General features: G+C 39.4%; 1 protein-coding gene across 2 annotated transcripts in view; it reads right to left on the minus strand.

Moving 5' to 3' along the window:
- The window catches only part of LOC136874678 (sodium-dependent nutrient amino acid transporter 1), a 123,876-nt gene that overhangs the window by 87,224 nt on the left and 14,983 nt on the right, over positions 1–21,669 (minus strand). The window contains exons 2-3 of one of the 2 annotated variants that reach the window (XM_067148316.2): positions 12,736–12,825; positions 10,708–10,966 (exon numbers count right to left, since the gene is read on the minus strand). In XM_067148316.2, coding sequence (XP_067004417.2) covers positions 10,708–10,966; positions 12,736–12,813 — 337 coding nt within the window. In that variant the 5' untranslated portion in view covers positions 12,814–12,825. The remainder of the gene's footprint in view (positions 1–10,707; positions 10,967–12,735; positions 12,826–21,669) is intronic. The other variant, XM_067148317.2, reaches the window with a different exon arrangement.

Below are 21,669 nucleotides of genomic sequence, written 5' to 3' on the forward strand. Positions count from 1 at the left end.
TGCTTAGTTATGGGTTACAATTGAGCTGTGATGGTTTACGAATGGACTTAAGGATGAGGCTGTGCATTATCTTCAGTTGAGTCCACGTAAAAAAAAACGGATATATATACTTTTATCACAAATTTTATCCCTGAAAGGTATCGTGCAGTGAATATATATGTAATTGATATCATAACATGAAAAGTAAGAGATATTTCACAGAATAAGTAAAAATCGATGAAGGCGAAGGAGTATTTATATCGGACGGGATGAAATATTCAAATATTAGGACAAGACTGGACACTTATATTCATATAAGGTCACAGAGTTAGGATGATGCCCTCATGTCTCATTCCCATCCGTATGATAACTTGTAGTGTGCGGGAATTCATTATATTTATTTGGCCGCCTAACATTAGATAATGAATTATTGGCCGGAGTTTATGATAAAGTAATGGGAAAAGGCACGATACGGATAATGTACCCCGTTGTGAGCATTAATTGTCACCCATGTGAGTGGCAAATTGAGAAAGTCACCACGGGAAATGACGGTCGACGAGGTACATTATTTTGGCGCCGAACAGTGGGGCGATACTGAGGATACCCTGGAGGATACCTGGGTCCATTAATTGATGCCCATTCGTGAGCAAAGACTGAGGATACACAGGATAGTTGAAGATATAAATATTGGGCGCACATCATTAATTGATGCCCATCATTGTAGCGAAACTGAGGATACCCTGGAGGATACCCAGGTGTGATAATTGATGCTCATTAGTGAAGCAAGATTGTGGATACCCAGGGGCACAGCATCGAGTTAGCATTAACATGAAAGTAAAATTGAGGACACTCAGTCCAATGACAAGATAATTATGAACATTGATTGATACTTACCGTTGAAGCAAGGCTGAGGATGCCTAACCAAACTATAAGATAATTGTTGGCCTATTATTTGACATACAAATGTGGTTTCTGGAAAATAGTTTTTGCATTAGCTAACGCTCGTCGTTGGAGAAGAATAATTGCATTGATTGACACCCAGAAACGCAGTGGATCTGAGGATATACGAGGCATCAAGAGTTACATAGAAAGTGTTGGACATGAGAAAGCTTCACCCAGAGATGGGGCAAGACTGATAGGAAGCAAAAGGTTGAGATTCGATGCATACGAGGGAAACCGAAAGAAGAAGTTGAGAGTTAGGCGAGGAGTCATGTGATCGAGGAAGGGAGCTGAAGAAGAAATGGATGATAATGATAGTGAATAATATAGCAGAGATATTTCATATAGTTAGTAGATTTAGATAGTTAATAATATTAATTTAGATCATGATATGATTTTTCTGTTGAGGTAGAAATAGCAAATAGGTTAATAAGTTCCCAAATATCAAGAATGATTGTTTTTTTTTCCTCAAGTTTCTGAAATAACTGGGATAATGAGACGGTTGGTTATATGGGGGAGACCAGATTGTAGATCCCATACTGAATTGAAATACTGATATATTTTATTGGTTGCAAACTATAAACGATTAGCAAAATAGAATCTTTAGCGAAGCTAAGCAATAATAGACATAAAATGGCGACTATTAGTCAATTGAGGTCACAAGTTGAGGAATACCAAAAGGAAAAGGATGAGGAGATAGAGAAGATAACCGAGGAGTTAGAAAAGGCAAAAGAAGGGCAGAAAGGAATAATAGAAATATTGAAAGAGATGAGCAGAAAACAAGAAGAAAAACAAGAAGAAATGATCAAAAAACAAGAGGAGATGCAGAAGAAGCAGTTGGGAGAATTATTTGGAAAATTTCAAGAAGAGTACCAACAGAAACAGGAAGAGCTGCAGCGAAACCAGATGGAAGAGATAAGAAAAATGGAAGAGAGGCAGAAGGAGATGATGAAAACAGAAATTGGTAAAATCGGAAGAGAAGTTTTCGAAATAAAAAATGGATTAACGAATCTTCGAACCGAAATGATTGAAACAATGGAAAATAAGAATAAGGAGATCTATGAAGAAGTAAATAGAATCAGAAGCGAATTAACAGAAAGTAAGAAGTATATTCAAAGCTTGAAAGAGGATGAGATCAAGAGACTAACTGACAATATGGAGTCAATAAAAATAGATTCACAAGAAAAATGGAATCAGTACGAAGGAAAGATAGAAACGATAAACGAGATTGTACAAACGACGAACAAAACAATGGAAGTGAACTTTATTACAGCGCGTGACCAGATTGGAGATAAAATAGGTATCATAAAAGAAGAAATAGAAAAGAATAAGAATGAAACCGAAGAAAGAATGATTAGGACAGAGCAAGGATTGGATCAGATGAGGAAGGAGATCCAAAATATTAAAAATGAAATCCAGATAACAAAATCGGTAATATCCAAGCAACCGAATGAACAGAGGATGGTGGAAGTGCAGATTAATGAGAGAGAGGGAACACCGACTGTATCTGGAGAAACAGACCAGAGCAATAAAGACATTATAATAGGAACTAACGGCAATGGACATCCAGCTATCATAAATATTATTAAAACTTACGATGACCGACCTAGACATTTCAACAATACCGCAGCCATGTCACCAAATAGATTTCTGCGTGAAATTGAGGAGTACTTCCGAGAAAACAGGATACCAGATGAGAAAAAGCTCAGGGTAGTCGAGAAACACCTAGACGCCAACCCAAACCTTTGGTATCAGGCTTTTAAATATACTTTTCACGATTATGAAGAGTTCAAATTAGCCTTTCTAAAACGATTTTGGAATCCTGAGATTCAACAGAATCTCAGATTAGAGTTGTATTCAAAGAGATACTCATCAACAGCACAAACTCGATACAGCGAGTATTTTTCATACCAGTTCCATAGATTTCAAGATCTGGACTCAGCGCCTAGTGAACTGGAGGCGATAAAAACTATACAAAAACAATTCCCTCCAGAGATCCAAAGGCTACTTGCGGCTGCAAATGTAGAGTCGGCAATAGAAATGGAGAGTATACTCAGACAACTCGATATGACATCTAGTCATACATCGAATAGAATAAATAGAAGCCCGAACAATGAAGAAGTAATAAATATACTGACTCGGGAAAACGACAAGAGGAAATCGTTTACCGAAAGGAGAGAAAATGATAGGGATCATAGAAGAAGAGAACGGAAAGAAGATGAGGAAAGTATGAGGGAAGAGAGCCGATGCAGGTGCAGGCAGGAGTGTCACGAGGTCGGAAGGCAAGATGGAAACGGAAGATTTGTGCCATATCATCGACCATATAACAAATACAGGAATAGTGGAGATAGAGGCAATTATAGAAGGAGACCTATATATCGTGGAAGACAGATTAACAATTATGACGGAAGAGAAAACAGAAATAGGCAATATATTCAGGATCTGAGGAGAGAGACCCAAGAGAAGAAGAAATGGGAAGACACAATCAAGGATCGGATCATAAACGGAGACTTAGAAGGAGCCGAGAGCTTGGAATTACAAGAGTATAAAAGAAAAAAAAGAGATGAACAAAAGCTAAACCCGGAAGCCCAGGCATATGTGTTGGATACCCGGAACAAAAAAAACGCCAATTTTAGATTAGGGAAAGAAGTAAATAGTACAAGGGATAAGTTGAATTACCAAATTGAAAACTGGTGTATTTTACAAATTGAATCTTGGGATGTAGATCCAGATGAATTATTGGAAGATATGCAAAAAGATAATATTGGTATCAGAGCACGCTTACCCATTATTATTGTGCGGGTAAACGGGCTGAAGACGCACTGCTTAGTTGACTCTGGAGCGAGCATAAGCGTCATGTCGAAAATACTGTTTGATGAAATCAATCGAAAGGATAAATTACCTGTAATACCAGTTGCGCAAACTAAAATACGAGGAATAATACCGGATAAAACAGTTGAGTGCAAATTACAAACATACTTGAAGATAAAACTTGGCAGAATGATATTCGAACATCCGTTCATAATAATGAATAGAATAAAATATAACATCATTCTTGGGATTGATTTTATGGTAGCCACAGGAATGACCATTGATTTGAGAAAACAGGAAATAAGATTACCCGTTATCGAGGTTGATGGTGAGAGAACAAAAGAAAGAATCAAACTGAATGAAGAAACACAGGATTCAGAACATATGAAAATGGAGGGATTAGAAATACAAAGACAGGCGGAAGAATATACGGCACAAAGGAGGCTGAGTGAATCTGAAGAAGAAGAAGAGGAGATAATACAAAGTTTAGAAAAGATTTTGAGTGTTGAAGATGAGAGGGAAGAACCAAGTATATGGAAAAAGATTGCTGAAACCAAGCTGAATGCTAAGGAAAAACAGAAGTTGAATGCAATTTTAGAAAGATATTCTGAGATCTTTAAGGACAAACCTGGCCAGATACCAAATTTTAAATACAAACTTGTAGTGAATGATTGGTCACCATATAAGGGAAAATTGTACGACGTCCCTGAAAAGTACTTTCAAGATGTAAAGAAACTTATCCAAGAAATGGTAGATGATGGAATAATCATTAAGACTACAACACCATATTTAAGTCCAATTGTAATTGTGAAGAAAAGTAACGGGAGTCTGAGAATATGTCTCGACGCTAGAAAATTGAATGAAAAGCTAATACCGGAATATAATCAAGTCCCGAAAATCAAAGAAATAGTGAAGAGATTCAAGAACATGAAGTATTTTACAAACTTAGATTTCACATCGTCATTCCACCATATAATATTAGAAGAAAAATCAAGACTCTTAACTGGATTTATGTTTGATAATCAAACATACGCATATTGCAGATTGCCATTTGGGTTAAAAAATAGTTGCGCTGTATTAATAAGAGCTCTGGACAGGAATTTATTACCTGAGATCAAAGATTACGTGACATGCTACGTGGATGATTTGATTTTTGCAAGCGAAACTTTTGATGACCACTGTATCAAACTCAACAAGCTGTTAGAAAATCTAGAAAATACTGGTTTTAAAGTTAATTTAGCCAAATCAAGATTTTGCCAAGAGCAAACACTGTTTGTAGGACACGTTATCGATGGTGAAGGAATAAAGCCAAATCCAGTAAAGATACAAGCGATATGTGAATTTCCTCGCCCGACAAGAATTAAGCAAGTCAGGCAATTTTTAGGAATGACCCAGTTTTTCGCGAATCACTGCACGGGCTACACAGATACAGCAGCACCGTTACAAGAGCTGTTAAAATCGAACAACAAATGGAAATGGAATGACAAGACAGAGCAAGCATTTCTTGCAATGAAGAGATTATTAACCAATAGTGTAAAACTGGGATATCCAGATTATACCAGGGAATTCGTGATTCAAACTGACGCTTCCAATGTTGGAATAGGTGCCTGTTTATATCAAGAGGTAACGGACGAAAGTAGGAAACGAACTTACTTAGCATTTGCCAGTCGTAAACTGCGAAAACATGAGCTAAGTTATACTACCACTGAGCAAGAACTACTAGCCATTGTGTACGCGCTACAACAGTGGAAGAAAATTATATACGGATACCCGATAACAATTCGAACGGATCATAAAGCCTTGGAATTTGGACTCAAAGCGGCAATGGCAAGTGAGAGGATCACACGATGGATCTTATTTACTCAGCAATTTCAATTCAAAGTAGAACATTGTAGTGGGAAAAGTAACATCCTTGCAGATGCACTGAGTAGAAACCCTGTAGAAAAAGAAGAAGTAATACAGCATATTGAGTTAATACAACAAGACGAAGAATTCCTAGAAAGACTAAGGAATATTGCTTACTTGCAAAGATCAGATGAGAAACTAGCGCAAGAAATTATAAGAATAGAGCGTGATGATCCAGAAGATAACAGGCGAGCGAATGAGAACAATCAGTATGTACTGAAGGACGGAATGCTAATGAGCTATATTAACAAGGATACGAATAAATTAAGGATAACGGTACCGCAGGCATTGCAGAAAGAAATGATTTGGCATACTCATAGGATTATAGGACACGGAGGAATGGAGAAAGTAGCAAGAACAATATTAGAAAGATTTACATGGAAGGGAATTAGAAAAACAATCAGGAGTGTCATTAAGACTTGCGATACTTGTCAGAGAACGAAGCACAATTCATTTTTAACTAAGCACGAACCAATTGCCATATTACCGACAGCACCAAGAGAAATTTTTGCAATAGATATTTTTGGTAAACTACCATCAGCCACTAAAGGACGTAAATATATAGTTGTGACCATGGACATATTTTCAAAATTTGTAACATTGCAGCCAATTCAAAGAGCCACAACCAAGCAGGTACTCAGAGCAATAAATAAAGGCGTAATACCTAAAATGGGAAAGCCGAAGAAAATGCTAACAGATAGAGGCACCCAATTTACATCGGCTGAATTTCAAGAAGCGATGCATGAAATGCAAATTAAACAGATATTATGCTCCGTTAGGCATCCTTCAGCCAATCCTGTAGAACGCTGTATGCGGGAAATATCAAAATATTGCAGGATATATTGTTCTGAGAGTCATTGGATGTGGATTGACGTTTTAAACATAATTGAAGAAAGTGTTAACAATACTGTCCATGAATCGACCGACCAGATACCTAGTGTTGTGCATTTAAATCAATATCCGAAGAGGCCATGGGATACAATATTTGGAGAGAATGACGAACAAAGACCTGGTAGCGGAGAAATCAACCAGATGGTAAACGAAAGACTGAGGAGACAGGCTGATAGGCGACGGAAAAGAGTCCAAAATAAAAGATTTCATCCACCTTTCAGATTAATGATATGGTGCTGATAAGAAAGTCACCTAGCTCAAATGCATCAGAACGCATATTTTCCAAATTTGTCCATTTATTCGACGGCCCATACATCATAAAGAAGGTATTAGGTAACAACGCCTACATTATAGAAAACTTGACAGGTACATATAGAAACACACACAATGCTGCCAACATGAAGTTGTACTTTAAACAAGATCATGGATAAGGCTTAAAGAATGTTAAAATCATAAATAACAGAATTATACAAACAGGTCAATGAAAGCTCCATTTGAATACAGAAGAGAAAACAAAATAAATGTACTGCGAACAGAACATTTATTTACTTTTGACGGGGAGCAAAATGTACCATTTCATTGCCCAGTTTGCGTCATGAACGGCAGTTATATCGCTGATAGTTGCCATGCATCGCGATGGAATGATGAAAATTGTATGAAAAAAAATAATATATTACTAGGAAAATACACCGACATAAAGAATCAAATAAGCCGCGGAATACAGTTGTGACGATCGGACTTGAGAAGTCCATGCGGCCGTGAACACGTCGAGAGAAAAACTGCAGATGTGTCAAGTCGAGTAGGACGTGAATAAATCTTGAGACGGACAGACCTAACGAATCCATGCGGCCGTGAAAAAAAAATTGTATTGTTATCCCGAGCTAAAAAAACAAGAGTCGCTTAAAAAAATCTAAAAAGAAGTCAATTTCGGAACGAAGTATCGAACGAGATTCTATACAAGAAGAGAAGGGATTGAAGCTGGAGAAGAGAAATTATTAATACAGTTACAACCATATGCGAAAAGTAAAGTAAATTACATCAAATTTCATATACGAATTATTAATATCTGGCGCGGAAGAAGAGCAAGGAAGGAAGATCTGATCTCGCAGGAGAAGTCGCCAGTTTACATTTTAAAATCAGCGTCAAGCAGAAAACATTTTTGACTACTATATAAAATATTACACCTTCTTAGTGTTTGCTAAAAAGATAGAGAATATACCCTGGATTGTTCAGTTCATAATTGAAACATGTATCTAATGACGACCTTCAATATATTTTTATTATTGCATGTAATCGACGGAGACATCATGGCTGAGTAATTCAAGGATATGGGGTCACAATCTGGAGGAACCCTAACCAACCGTTCTGCATGCCCGAAGCCCGAGTCCAGTTACCGGCAATGACGAGCACATGAACGCGACATGCTGTCCAAAGAAGACCCAGGATGAAATCCAGCCCAGCGGAATAGCGGAAGCAAGATAAGTGGAGTTCCTTATAGTTAATTTTCGTAGTTAAATTATTAGATTTGTGCGAATAATAGTGTGTGTTTAAGTTGAAATATTTGTACAGCAAGGTTAATATCTGGTTCATCGAGATATAAACTCCATGAATAGTGTCTTTGAAAAATAATCCATGTAATCGTTTGAGAACTCGGATCTAGTTAGTCTTTGACAAACCAAAAATTTATACTCCATGTATAGGCATGTTTAATTGTGTGCGTGTGTAGAGCTAATACAAATATAATACAGTATTGTGTCAGGGTGAAATAACGAGCCCAAATCAACTTCACGAACAGAACAGAATAGGAATGTTTGTTTACTTGAGGAAAGCTTTGAAAATCAGTATTACAACGTTGTGACAGGATTATACGTCTTTCATAATGCAAATAAAGCTTAATACAATGTACAATGAAATGAGATCGTACTCTAAGACAGAAGGAAATGGCATGATGTTTAATCGTCATAAAAAAACGTGAGTAACATAGCCTGAATTATTAATACATGCCTTTAATTGCAGGAGGAATATAGTTACTTGTGTTATTTAATATCATAAACTTATGACATGTTATGATATTGTGTTTAGTGGAATATACGTACTTCGTGACACTCGTAAAGCAGCAATTGAAGTAATTGAATGAAAATGTCGATATGTACAATGAAATGAGGATATTGTGCGCAAGAATATAGGTTGGATTTATGGTAGTAAAGATGATTTATGAGGAATTATGAGACGTAAGTTGCGTATATGGCGAAAATATGGCATATATTAATAATTGGTGGAATTTATGCAGCGTAACGCCGATATTAGGTTAATGTTGTTGTTATTGTCACGCGATATATACGGTAGCATGTCATGTTGGGTTAAATGGAATACGAATACAACCATATGAGGTTTTTAAACTTACAGGCTGTTTATGGTGTACGATCATCAAGAGTATATCCTAGAAGTAACGTATTTACGAGAGAAACTTAGTATTTTTCTAGAAATATTTCACATGCTAGGCTAACTTCAAGTTGATTTCTGGTCAAAGACATGATTGGAATTAGGAAATGTTTTCATGATCCATAAAATTACCATCCATTAATAGATGACTTTCATTTACGATTTTATTCGAAATCTTTCGCAGATAGATTATTGTTATTTTTGAATCATGGTATGACACTATCAGTTGAATAACTTGCTTGTTGACACATGAATGTTGTGTTAGGTTACTCCTACACACTTTTAGGAAAAATTATGGATATTTAAGTTCATTTTATAGACATATTTTTTTTAAGGTGATTTACGATAATATGATAATGAATGGCAATTTTTAAGCCATGATTTCTGGAACTCGCTTATGTTGCTTACGCTATGTCAGAAACTCTTGAGGAAAGATATTTAATTCATTTGAGAAAATTGAGGACACTTGGTTGGGATTTAAATAATATTTTGAAAATATTTCTACAGTTTTTTTTTAATATGGTATAATGATTCTAAAGGACAATTGAACAATATGTAAACATCATTCTTGATATTTAACCTAAATTTGAATAATACTTAGATGTTATTTCAACAGTAATACAAGATGTTACAACATCGATGATTGATATTTGAAAAATATTTAAATGGTAATTAATATTATTATTAATGATATTCAGATAATATTTTAAGAAATATTTACAATATTTTGTTTAGGGATTGGAATTCAGTGAATACAAATGAGCATGTAGATGATTTCCTTTACTATTTTCCAAGTACTATCATTTTATTATTCAATAAACTAGGTGATAAGAACTTTGATTGGAATTCTTACTATTCATTCATTTATTTCTTTATTTTATAATTCGTAAAGGTATTTGGAGGCATATGAACTAGCTGTTTGGTAAATGAACCTAGAGTTTTGCTTAGTTATGGGTTACAATTGAGCTGTGATGGTTTACGAATGGACTTAAGGATGAGGCTGTGCATTATCTTCAGTTGAGTCCACGTAAAAAAAACGGATATATATACTTTTATCACAAATTTTATCCCTGAAAGGTATCGTGCAGTGAATATATATGTAATTGATATCATAACATGAAAAGTAAGAGATATTTCACAGAATAAGTAAAAATCGATGAAGGCGAAGGAGTATTTATATCGGACGGGATGAAATATTCAAATATTAGGACAAGACTGGACACTTATATTCATATAAGGTCACAGAGTTAGGATGATGCCCTCATGTCTCATTCCCATCCGTATGATAACTTGTAGTGTGCGGGAATTCATTATATTTATTTGGCCGCCTAACATTAGATAATGAATTATTGGCCGGAGTTTATGATAAAGTAATGGGAAAAGGCACGATACGGATAATGTACCCCGTTGTGAGCATTAATTGTCACCCATGTGAGTGGCAAATTGAGAAAGTCACCACGGGAAATGACGGTCGACGAGGTACACTATGTTGGTAAGATGTAACTTTCAATGAATATTAACTTTCACTTAAAATCGAAATGCTTATGCCCTTCTATTCTTTGTGATGAATGCCATAATATTGTTACTATGGTGAAATAAGTTTCCTGAAGTGTAGAAACAGGTAGTGTGAAGTCTTTTAATCGATAGGTACACAATTGATTAAGGAACGGTTTCCTGATACGCTCGCTAAAGCAAAGGCCCTTCTCACTCACCAGTTTGACATTAAATTTGGGTACGCACCTCTGAAAGCTGGTATAACGTTCCACACCCTGACACAGCCATAACCAGTGAACTGTCCCATGGCCATCTCAAGGTAGTAGAGGGGCTTGCCAATCACTATAAGGACGATCATGTAAGGGATGAGGAACGCTCCTCCCCCGTTCTTGTGAGCCATGTAGGGGAAGCGCCAGATGTTACCCAGTCCTACTGACATTGCGATGCACGACATGAGGAAGTCCAGCCGGTGAGACCATTGCTGGCGAGCCATGGGGTCAGGAACCTTTAACAGAACAATACCAAATTGTAATCACTGGCACACACGTTACCTATCGTTAACACTTCTCTACTCAGTTAAACCTCCAAAATGCCTGGAGATAAGAATGGTTAAACTCATCAGCTTGTGGCCTCATTGAATTCTGTGACCCTACCAGAAGAATAGCTGGTTTCAATCTGTCTCGGACAGAATTCAGTGTGGCACTGCTCGAACTGGCGCAGTCCTACATCGGTGGGGTTGGACAGACTCTCCTCGATGTGACTGTAGTATTGAAATGCATACTATCAAGCATATCGGGCCGGAGTGCCTTCTATAATCGTCCGCAGCCCTGAAAATGGGTTTCCCTCGGTTCCATTTTCACACCAGACAGATGCCACGGCCACTATTTTCCCATTCCTAGCCTATTTCTATCCCACAGTCGCCGAAAACCTCGCTGTGTTAGTACGACGTTAAATCGCTAGGAAGAAGAAGAACAACTACCAGCTTGTGACCTTCTGAAATGGTGCCATTTTGGCGGTCTGTTTACCAATGTTGACATCTAGAAGCGATTCTTGGGTTCCGTGTTAGCGAGATATTTCACGCGAGAACCACACCTGATGGTGTAGGCTGAGAGAACCTCGGGCTATATGCACCTCCGGAAGTGGAAATTTCGTTTCTTAAATTTTACGACTTCCTGACGGGGATTCGAACCCACATCGTTCCGGGCGAACCGAGCACGTTTTTCTTCAATTCGAAGGGTAAACTATTCAGTGAAATATATAGAATCCACTCAGAGCCGCTAAAAGAATGAGCACATAGCAACCATAGTCTCTTCGATCCATGTGGTAGCCTATATCTCAGTTCATAAATGTGAAATGAATGACAAGACTAGAGGTTTAAATCCCGTTTCATGCGCTTCACCGTAGTCGAACGAGAAATACCAAGCGCTGCAGACCTTTTCTGTGCGGATTTTTGAGGAGAGTTCTGCAGTGAGACATCAAAAGCGTGGCATGTTTCCCTCAAAGTTGTCGGCCTAACCACTTCGGGAAAAGTCTGTCACACTTCCGATTGCGAATGCGTATTTTTTCCACCCCACCATTGTTGCTTTCCTTGTAAAAATTTCGATGTAGAAATTTTATTTTCACGGTACTCACTGCCGTCACCGCCGTCACCAGTCACTGCTCGATGATAAACGGACTCTGATTAACCATGTTTGTTTATTATTACTTCACGCAACGTGACTGCGCATTGTATGTTTACCGTTGTTACCGTGAATGCTAACACAGTTACCGACATTTTAACATAAATGTTCACAAAACAAAAGGCGGTTCGTCCACTTTGTGGCAAAACTGTATATACAGATAGTTCTGCCACTATTGCCAGGAATTTCTTGCCATAGAAATGGAATGTATACCTCATTTCATAGTCAATTTCTTCAATTCGAAGAGTAAACTATTCAGTGAAATATATAAAATCCACTCAGAGCCGCTAAAAGAATGAGTACATAGCAATCATAGCCTCTTCGATTCTTTTACATCTTTCTCTGTCTCAATATTAGGTGTAGAAACAATTTATGATCACGTTTTATAAATAACTATTACATTTGACTTAAGACAATTCATTAGCATGAATTAATTAATTGATTAAATTGATTAATTGCGCTATGGAGCATATGTCGGCCTAGTAATATGAATACATAAGATCTTGAGTCTAGGTAGCAATATATTATGATCACATATCACTTAAAGCAATCGTATTTTAAAGGAAGAATGTATCGCAGCTCTTCTTATACTCACCTTGTTATTCATCTCTGATACAGGAGGTAATGCACCATTACAGGAGGATTTCCCTGTACCTTTATGTCCTCTGCCCATGTCTTTCAGCTCCTAGAAATATAGCCTATGTTTAACATCGATTTTTATACTAGTTAGCAATAAATCTTAATATTAAGAATTTCTAAAACAATGTTTCGTACCTACTCAGTCCACTGATCGTACAAGAGTCGGCGGAATAAATTGAGGAGGGTCTGCTCAAAATGTGCTGTTTCCATCATACAGTTGTGGGAAATCTCAAGAAATGTATAATAAAACGTACATTGAACGTAACCACGATCGGGTATGGTACCATTTTTAAGGAATTAGAAATATTTTGGCCTGGATTGCTCATGGTATTTGACAGCATTCAGCTTGATCTATTCACAAAGACGCACACAAAATGCTGTCAACTTACGTACCATGATATCTATTTACAATTAATTATTACACATTAATCACACATAACCTAACCAACTGCCGTCACAAACAAAACACACACATCAACAAACCACCATCTTTAACAACTGCCTATCACGAAGCACTGTTTACATTAGCGTGTCGGTCTAACCACAACACGTGTTCACAAAAACAATTCCAACTAACTAATAACTCCACTCCACCATCAAGACCGCTTCCTTATATACGTCGCCTGGCCAGGCTTCTAGAAGGATATGTCACAGCATATCTTCTAGTAAATTCTAGAGTGCTTAATACATAGTTACAATTGGAAGGAAGGTTCTCCATAGTTCTCGACTCACCTAGTATTTTTCTGGATATTACAATGTGTTGCACAATATTGCAGTGGATTACATACCATATATACAGATAATAATAAAGTATATACTATTAATTACACGTTCTTACATTAACTAAACTCGTATAAATATACCAGGTGGCTCACGGACACCGTAATTTCTACTTATAAATGTCCCGCATGCATAAGTGATGTGTGGGGTGTCTACCAACTGATTTTAACAGGGGAACTACTGCCAGCGGGCAGGTTACGTCAGAATATGAAGAGATAAGAAACAGAGTCACACTCGCAGCATGTTACTCAGCGCGGCCGGTCGAATGAACCCCTTGCATTAGTAAACATCGTTTTCGACCGCATAGTTCTAGGCATTGTATTTTTGCCACATTTGAGCATTTAACTATTATCATTCTTTTCGTGGGGTGAAATGACGGCACAGTAGTATCCGGCGTTGCTGGGCAAATTTATTAAATGCAATTAACTGCAGACCCCACCCCGAGCCTATAAAAATCACCTGTTGTCTATTTTCCCCCATTTTGCCTTGAACTTCAATACTGAGGTTTCGTATGTTCAGTAGTCTATGCATGTTGCTGTAAAACAATAAATAAACCACCCTCTCCGTCCTTTACAACCCCTGTACCGTAGATTTTTTAAAATTGTAGCTTAGTTTCTTCCTTCTTTTATTTTGAACTTAAGTACTGAGTTTCACCGATATATTCTTCTTCTTGTTCATCTTCATCTGTTTACCCTCCAGGGTCGGTTTCTTCCCTCGGACTCAACGAAGGATCCCACCTCTACCGCCTCAAGGGCTGTGTCCTGGAGCTTCAGACTCTGGGTCTGTGAATACAACTGGGAGGATGACCAGTACCTCGCCCAGGTGGCCTCACCTGCTGTGCTGAACAGGGGCCTTGCAGGGGGATGGAAAGAGTGGAAGGGATAGACAAGGAAGTGGGAAGGAAGCGGCCGTGGCCTTAAGTTATGTACCATCCCGGCATTTGCCCTGAGGAGAAGTGGGAAACCACGGAAAACCACTTCCAGGATGGCTGAGGTGGGGATCGAACCCACCTCTACTCAGTTGACCTCCCGAGGCTGAGTGGACCCCGTTCCAGCCCTCGTACCACTCTTCAAATTTCGTTGCAGAGCCTGGAATCGAACCCGGACCTCCGGGGGTGGCAGCTAATCACACTAACCACTACACCACAGAGGCGGGCTCACCGATGTATATGCCACGGTTTCCCCGTTATGCTGTTGAGCAGAGCCGTTCGATATGGCAACACTGTTTTCTTAACATGAAATGACCTATAGCTATGGACCTGCATTTTTCCATTTATTTTTAGTGAAAATCGGGGTTATTTTTGAAGAATTTCGTGTTATTTTTAATCATGTTATTATCATGTTTTGGGATTTTAAAGGTACCTTTTCATGAAAATAAATTATTGTAGAACAATATGTAGTTTTATTTAAAGACACACACATTTTTATCACTGAAGAAGGCATAATATGAAAGAAATATACTTTTTTTTCTAACTGTCAAAGAACATTGTCACTTTCCTGCCTTAATGCAAGTAGCTCAAATCTCCTGAGTAGTGTGAAGAGAAACGTTCACAGTCAACATTAGCACATGTTTACCACACAGTTTGGAGAGTTCTGCCACTAAACTCAGGATGTCTGTCAAGCAAACTAATCAGAACTTTCACAATATTTATTTTTCCATCTCGCAATGTGATTGGTTTGTTCTTGAAGTTCATTGTACCCTTTTGTGATCACTGAATCATTCTCATTTTTAAAGAATGGAGTAGACTTCAGTTTTTCCACTAGTGCTGAGTCGACATTTCCATTACTGGACTAAACACTTATGCATATAAAATTTATAAAATTGACATATTCGCGTTATTGTTTCATAAATCTGTCTAATTTTCGAATTGTTAACAACGTTATTTTTTTATTGATAAGTAGGGTTCCAGAGAGAAAGAGCTCTGTCAAGAGGAACAATACATTCCTTAGCATTTTAGGGAATATTTTTTTTAAAGTTGGTGTTATCGCAAACGCGAAAAAATGCAGGTCCCTACCTGGGTATTTGTGTTGGTCTGAATATACCCGTTCATCTACAAACGACACACCACGCTACCAAACCAAACCAAACCAAACCCCATGGCACTACAGCCCTTGAAGGGCCTTGGCCTACCAAGCGACCGCTGCTCAGCCCGAAGGCCTGCAGATTACGAGGTGTCGTCTGGTCAACACGACGGATCCTCTCGGCCGTTATTCTTGGCTTTCTAGACCGTCTCACCGTCAGATAGCTCCTCAGTTCTAATCACGTAGGCTGAGTGGACCTCGAACCAGCCCTCAGGCCCAGGTAAAAATCCCTGGCCTGGCCGGGAATCGAACCCGGGGCCTCCGGGTAAGAGGCAGGCACGCTACCCCTACACCACGGGGCCGGCACACCACGCTACCAGCCGCTACAATAACAGGATTGGTGTCAGGCAGGACATTTGGCCGTAAAACACGGCTCCATTCTCATTAAAGCCTACGCCAGACAATGGAGGAAAATGCCACGGTAGAGGAAGAAATTATTTTATTTTTAAGGGTGAACGCTTTAAGGTTAGGAATCTAAACTGAGATGACCTTGAATTAGTTAACTGCAGCAGGCCGTCCTCTGACCTTGACTGCACAAGGGCTTCGCGTCTCCCTAATCGGCACTTGCTCTGGTTTTAAATTAGTGATGGCCTCAATAATCACTCCTGTGCAGTTCTGACCATGAGAGGGGTTTTCGTGTACTCCCGCCCGTCTTCAGGGAACATCTGTGATGGACGACATTTCACTGGCTGCATTGAAAAGTGTAACATACCATTCTAAATCTCATAGCTGTAAAGCTTTGGCCTACCATGTATCCACTACTCGTTCAGAAGACCTGCAGATTATGATGTAACACGCGGTCAGCGTGTTGAATCCTCTCCGCTATTTTTTTTCGCTTTCTACACCGGGGTCGCTATATCACCGCTATATCAATTAATTGCCCTCGTTTAGGCTGAATGTACTGTACATGAAATCAGCCCTTCGATCCAGGTAAAAATCTCTAATCTAAACACAAACTGGATATAGGATCTCCTGGTAAGAGACAGGCTTGCCTCTGCTAGACTGTAGGGACAGCAGTGTACACCATAACCGGTAATAATAATAATAATAATAATAATAATAATAATAATAATAATAATAATAATAATAATAATAATTGTACCGGGCGGTACACCTCTACACCGTTTATTTAAAAGTTGCGCCAGTTGAAACTCCTCTTCTGGAGGAAGGTTGAACTTTATCTATTCTATTAATTCTCTACTTTCTCAGAAGATGTCACCACGTGGAAAATTTTGAGTTTTTGAACTGTGTCACTTTTGATGTGTTTTTGTTTCGCTTGAAGTAAGAAGTGTGAACTTTCTCTTCTAGAGGACACTACTGAAGATCAACAATAGTGCGACCTAGTGCGGAGTCAAAGAACTATTTTGTTGGAGAAATTTTTATTTCAAGAGTTTGTTCTTTGTTAAATTTCCTTCTGTCATTGTTTAAGTTGGCTGTATACCCCTCTTTTTCCCCTTAGTTTGGATCTAGCCAATCCCGAATTTCTTTAATTAATTTTCCACCAATAATGTGTTTCTTTTTCCTCTATGTAGGGGTTTCTTTTCCCGAACCAATAAAGATTTTGTGGGAGGGTGTTTTCTTTCCCCTAACGCCTAGAATCTTCCGCGAGAGGATATAAACTGCTGATTTTGGGGTCTCCGGGCCACTTCTGTTCCATCTTTCAGTGTATTAAGTACATAGCAGGAGGCGGGAAGCGCCTCTTTCTTCTTCTGCCGTTCAACACCAGGTAATGGCCTATTAATAACTTCTTTTCTTGCTAGGTCGGCAGTTTAACACTCGCGGCGGGTTCGAAGCATTTCCATCATGTAACCTTTTCCTAAAATGTAATTACTCTTTTCATCTTTTTCTTGTAAAGCTACATATTGGGATAGAGAGTGCTAACCCTCTCGAGCTCCCACTCACATTTGTTTTGAGGTGAACTTATTTTCTCAAACTATTCTTCGTTTATGTAATGTAAAGTGTTCTTCTCTAAGTCACCTCTGTAGTATGGGATTAGCCCTTGCGTTAGTGGCCCCAGAGCCAGATTAGGTTTTAAAAACAAAGTGTATTAGGAGTGCAAGTTCGCCTCCTCTCAAATTGTTATTTTAGAGGTCATGTAATCAACCTTCTTTTCATGTAATAGACCTCCGTAGTTTGGGTATTTTACCCCTGTAAATACATCCTTAGAGGACAGCTTGAAGGTAGAGTTTGGTGTGGCCTTGTGATAGGCTTACAATTTTGAGAGCGGATCGCTCTTTGAAATTTGTTTCTGTATGCCTCGTGCAGGCTTTATGTGTAATGTTTGGAGCCAGTGCTCCTGGGCAGGAATGGGGTTTTCTGCCCCTTGGCTAAAATTTTCTTTGGGAGTAAGGCGGGGCTGATTGCCCAAGAGTTATGAAGTAAGGGCACTGAGCCCGAACCCAGTAATATTGTACCTACATTTTTGCTACTCTGTACCTGTTATGATTGTTATCTCTTGTCTTTGAAAAGAAAATATAACCTAGTTAAATTTTAAATTAATTTTACATTGCACGTTAATTTCGTAGCTTGAAACCCATTCACACCCGCACCTTCTTTCACCTCTACCTACCACGGATATCTCCGTAACAAGTGGTAGCAGAGCGTGGTTGAATGGGTCTCAATTTAGCCCCTTTTGACGGCTAAACATTGCTTTGATTCGAACTCTAACAATTTTCTCAGTTGCTGGAATTTTTTGAGTTTTTCAAAATTGTTCTGTCATCATGCCCGGCCCTCGCGATGTTCTCCTCCTTAACTACTTGCGCAAAGAGGAGTTGATATATGAGTTAACTATCAGAAACGTTCAATCTGGAGGCACGGTTGCAATAGACACTAACAAGCTTAGAGAGTCCCTTGATTTGCCCATTTCCATCCCCAATTTGGGAGAGAAAGAAATTGATGACTCTCTTTCCACGATTGTCGAGAATATTACTGGGCTAGCATCGGTAGTCAGCTTTTTTGATGAAAACGATCCATCTCCTAATCAAATTAAGCGTGTGCAAGGCAAGCTGTATCACTTTGCAAATAGAGTTAATGATCTGTTGTCTCTAAAGGTGAATGACGTTCAGAGGAAGCAAGCTAATACGCTCCTTGAAACTATTTCTGAATTGTCTAATAAGGTCACTCAATTGCTAACCGGCGAAGCTCCTCCCAAAACTGATCAACCCGCCACGGTGAATGTAGGTAACGAGGAAGAGCCTCCCCAGGGAGAAGTCAATAGGATAACCGTTGCTGCTCAAACTATCTCTGCCCCATCGAACAACGAATCTGAACGCCGTGCGTCATTGAGTAACATCCGCTCTGAATTAACTTCTTTGCCATTGAAACCTTTAACGACTATGTCACCTGGGTTCAGCAGCTTGCCTCATCCTTTGGCAATGTTGCTTAGAGGTATCTCTAAGTTTTCCGTCAACACCACCAGTGACGTAATTTCATTTTTAAGATTTCTAGTGGAATTTCAGGATCATGCCCTTGTGTTTTCTCTTTCCCCATGTCAAATTTTGCAAATTATCTATCCTTATGCTATTGGTGTTCTATCTGACAAAATAGTTAGAGCCATCGCTGAGCAATCTTCTATTGAGGATTTCCATGCCCATTTGCTAGCTAACTTCATCCCGGCTAGGGCCAGGTCCTCCCTTATTCAGAAATACTATTATCGGGTACAGCGCTTGGATGAAAACCTGGCAGACTTCATCAAAGATATTAAGTTTTATACTAGGGTGTTTGCTCTTCACTTCCCTGAGGATCAAATTGTACAAGCTATTGTGGAAGGTATTTCACCATCCTATAGGTCATATTTGTGTTTCGCGGCGTGCCCGCAAACGTTCTCGGAACTTGAAGCATTGGCAGTCTCAGCGGAAGGAGTTAGATACGCCGATTCTTTGCGTGTCGCGAAAGAACCCCCGCCTTCCTTTAGTAACACTCGGCCTCCACCTCGCCGACCAGTCAATCCCCGTAAATGTTATGCTTGCGGGTCGCCTGACCATCTGCGGAATAAGTGTCCTCTGATCAAGTCAAGTGGGACAAGGAATGGAGCAGGGTCATCACAAGGCTGTTTTAAGTGTGGGGCCTTCTCACATATCGCCAAGAATTGCCCAAACTCAAATAGCACCCCCTCCTGCTCAACTTCTGGTGCAAATTCCAGCTATGCCAATAATAAAAAGTGACTAGTGGCGTCGGCTGAGCCGACTAATCCATCTTCCCGAGACTCAGCCCTAGTAAACAGGTTGTAAATGCAGAGAACGACCAGCCTTCAAATTCATCTTTTGAATGCCCTAAAGAGTGTCTTAGGATTGCGGCGGATACCCCCGCACCTGTTCCTTTTCTTAAGATTGAGTTAAATAACGAGCCTATAACAGCTCTCTTAGATTCAGGCAGTGTTTGTTCCATTATTTCGGCTGATTGGTATTCTAAATTGAAATCTGTTTGTAAACTCCCTGACTATGTCTCTTCTCCTGTTCAATACGTTTCGGCTAATTCATCTCCATTAGAAATTCTAGGTTCCTTACTGGTCAAAATTCGTGTTTTTAAGTTTACATGGAAAGTTAAATTGTTTGTGGCCAAGCAATTGTCTTGCCCCATTATATTGGGAGCTGACTTTATTTCTCACACTGGTCTTGTGCTCGATCTCCGGTCTAGGTCGTGCACATTCAAATTTGCTTCTAGTTATAAAATCCCACTATTAAAGTGTAATTCTGTATCATGTTCATCTATTTCGCCTACCCAGGATGAGATGTTGTTAGACCTTAGACATCTACCTGAGGAGCAGGCTGATAGTATTCGCAAACTGTGTCAGTCGTTTCCCGAGGTGTTCTCTGATACTCTTGGTGTTACTGACCTTATTGAATACAAAATTGAGGTTACGGATTCGATTCCTGTCCGTTTTCCACCGTATAGGCTATCTCCACCTAAAATGAAGGCTCTGAAAGAAATCATCGATCAGATGTTGAAGGATGGTATTATTAGGCCCTCTAAGTCAGCGTATTCTTCGCCTATTTTTCTAGTCCCGAAACCCCAAGGAGGCTTCAGGCCTGTCATTGATTACAGGGCTCTCAATCGGAAGGTGGTGTTGCAATCTGTGCCCCTTCCCGACCTTCATTCTTGCTTTTCATGGTTTCGAAAGGCCAAGTTCTTCACTATCTTGGACTTGAATCAGGCCTATAATCAAATTCCCCTTGCCGAGGAGTCTAAACATCTTACAGCGTTTGCCACGGACTGGAATTTATACGAATACAACCGCGTGCCTTTCGGGCTCCCCACGGGGGCAGCTGTGCTCACTAGACTACTAGATAGGGTCTTTTCCGACATCAAATTTGAGTACTTATATCACTACTTGGATGATGTCGTCGTATTTTCCGAGACTTTTGAAGAACATCTAGATCATCTGCGAGAAGTTCTCGATCGCCTTCGTAAGGCTGGGTTAACTGTTAAGTTGTCCAAGGTTGCCTTTGCTAAGCCCTCAATGTCATTCCTGGGGCATATTGTGTCACCCGATGGGGTAGCTGTCGATCATTCTAGAACACAGGCCATCCGTGATTTTAAACCTCCTAAGGACATCAAAGGTATCGCTAGATTCATTGGTATGGTGAATTTCTTCAGGAAGTTTATTCCTAACTTCGCTAATAGAGCGGCGCCCTTAAACCTTCTTCGTAGGAAAGGCATCAAATTCGAGTGGGGACCTTCTCAACAAGCCGCTTTCGAAGATCTTAAATTAGCTCTCTGTAATGCCCCTGTACTTGCTATGCCTGATTTCTCGAAGAAATTCATCGTCCAAACGGACGCGTCGTCGTCAGCTGTAGCTGCAGTCCTTCTTCAAGAGACTGAACTAGGGAGGCGTCCCATCGCCTATGCATCTAGGACTCTATCGGCTCAAGAAGCCAAGTATTCCATCTATGAGCTCGAAGGGTTGGCAGTCTTATTCGCCTTAGAAAAGTTCCGTCTCTATCTGGAACATGTCAAATTCGACCTGGAGACAGATAATCAAGCCTTAAGCTGGGTCTTAGGTAGGCCGCGTCGTACTGGTCGTATAGCCC

This window comes from Anabrus simplex, chromosome 5, assembly GCF_040414725.1.
Source record: "Anabrus simplex isolate iqAnaSimp1 chromosome 5, ASM4041472v1, whole genome shotgun sequence".
NCBI classification, from domain to species: Eukaryota; Metazoa; Arthropoda; class Insecta; order Orthoptera; family Tettigoniidae; genus Anabrus; species Anabrus simplex.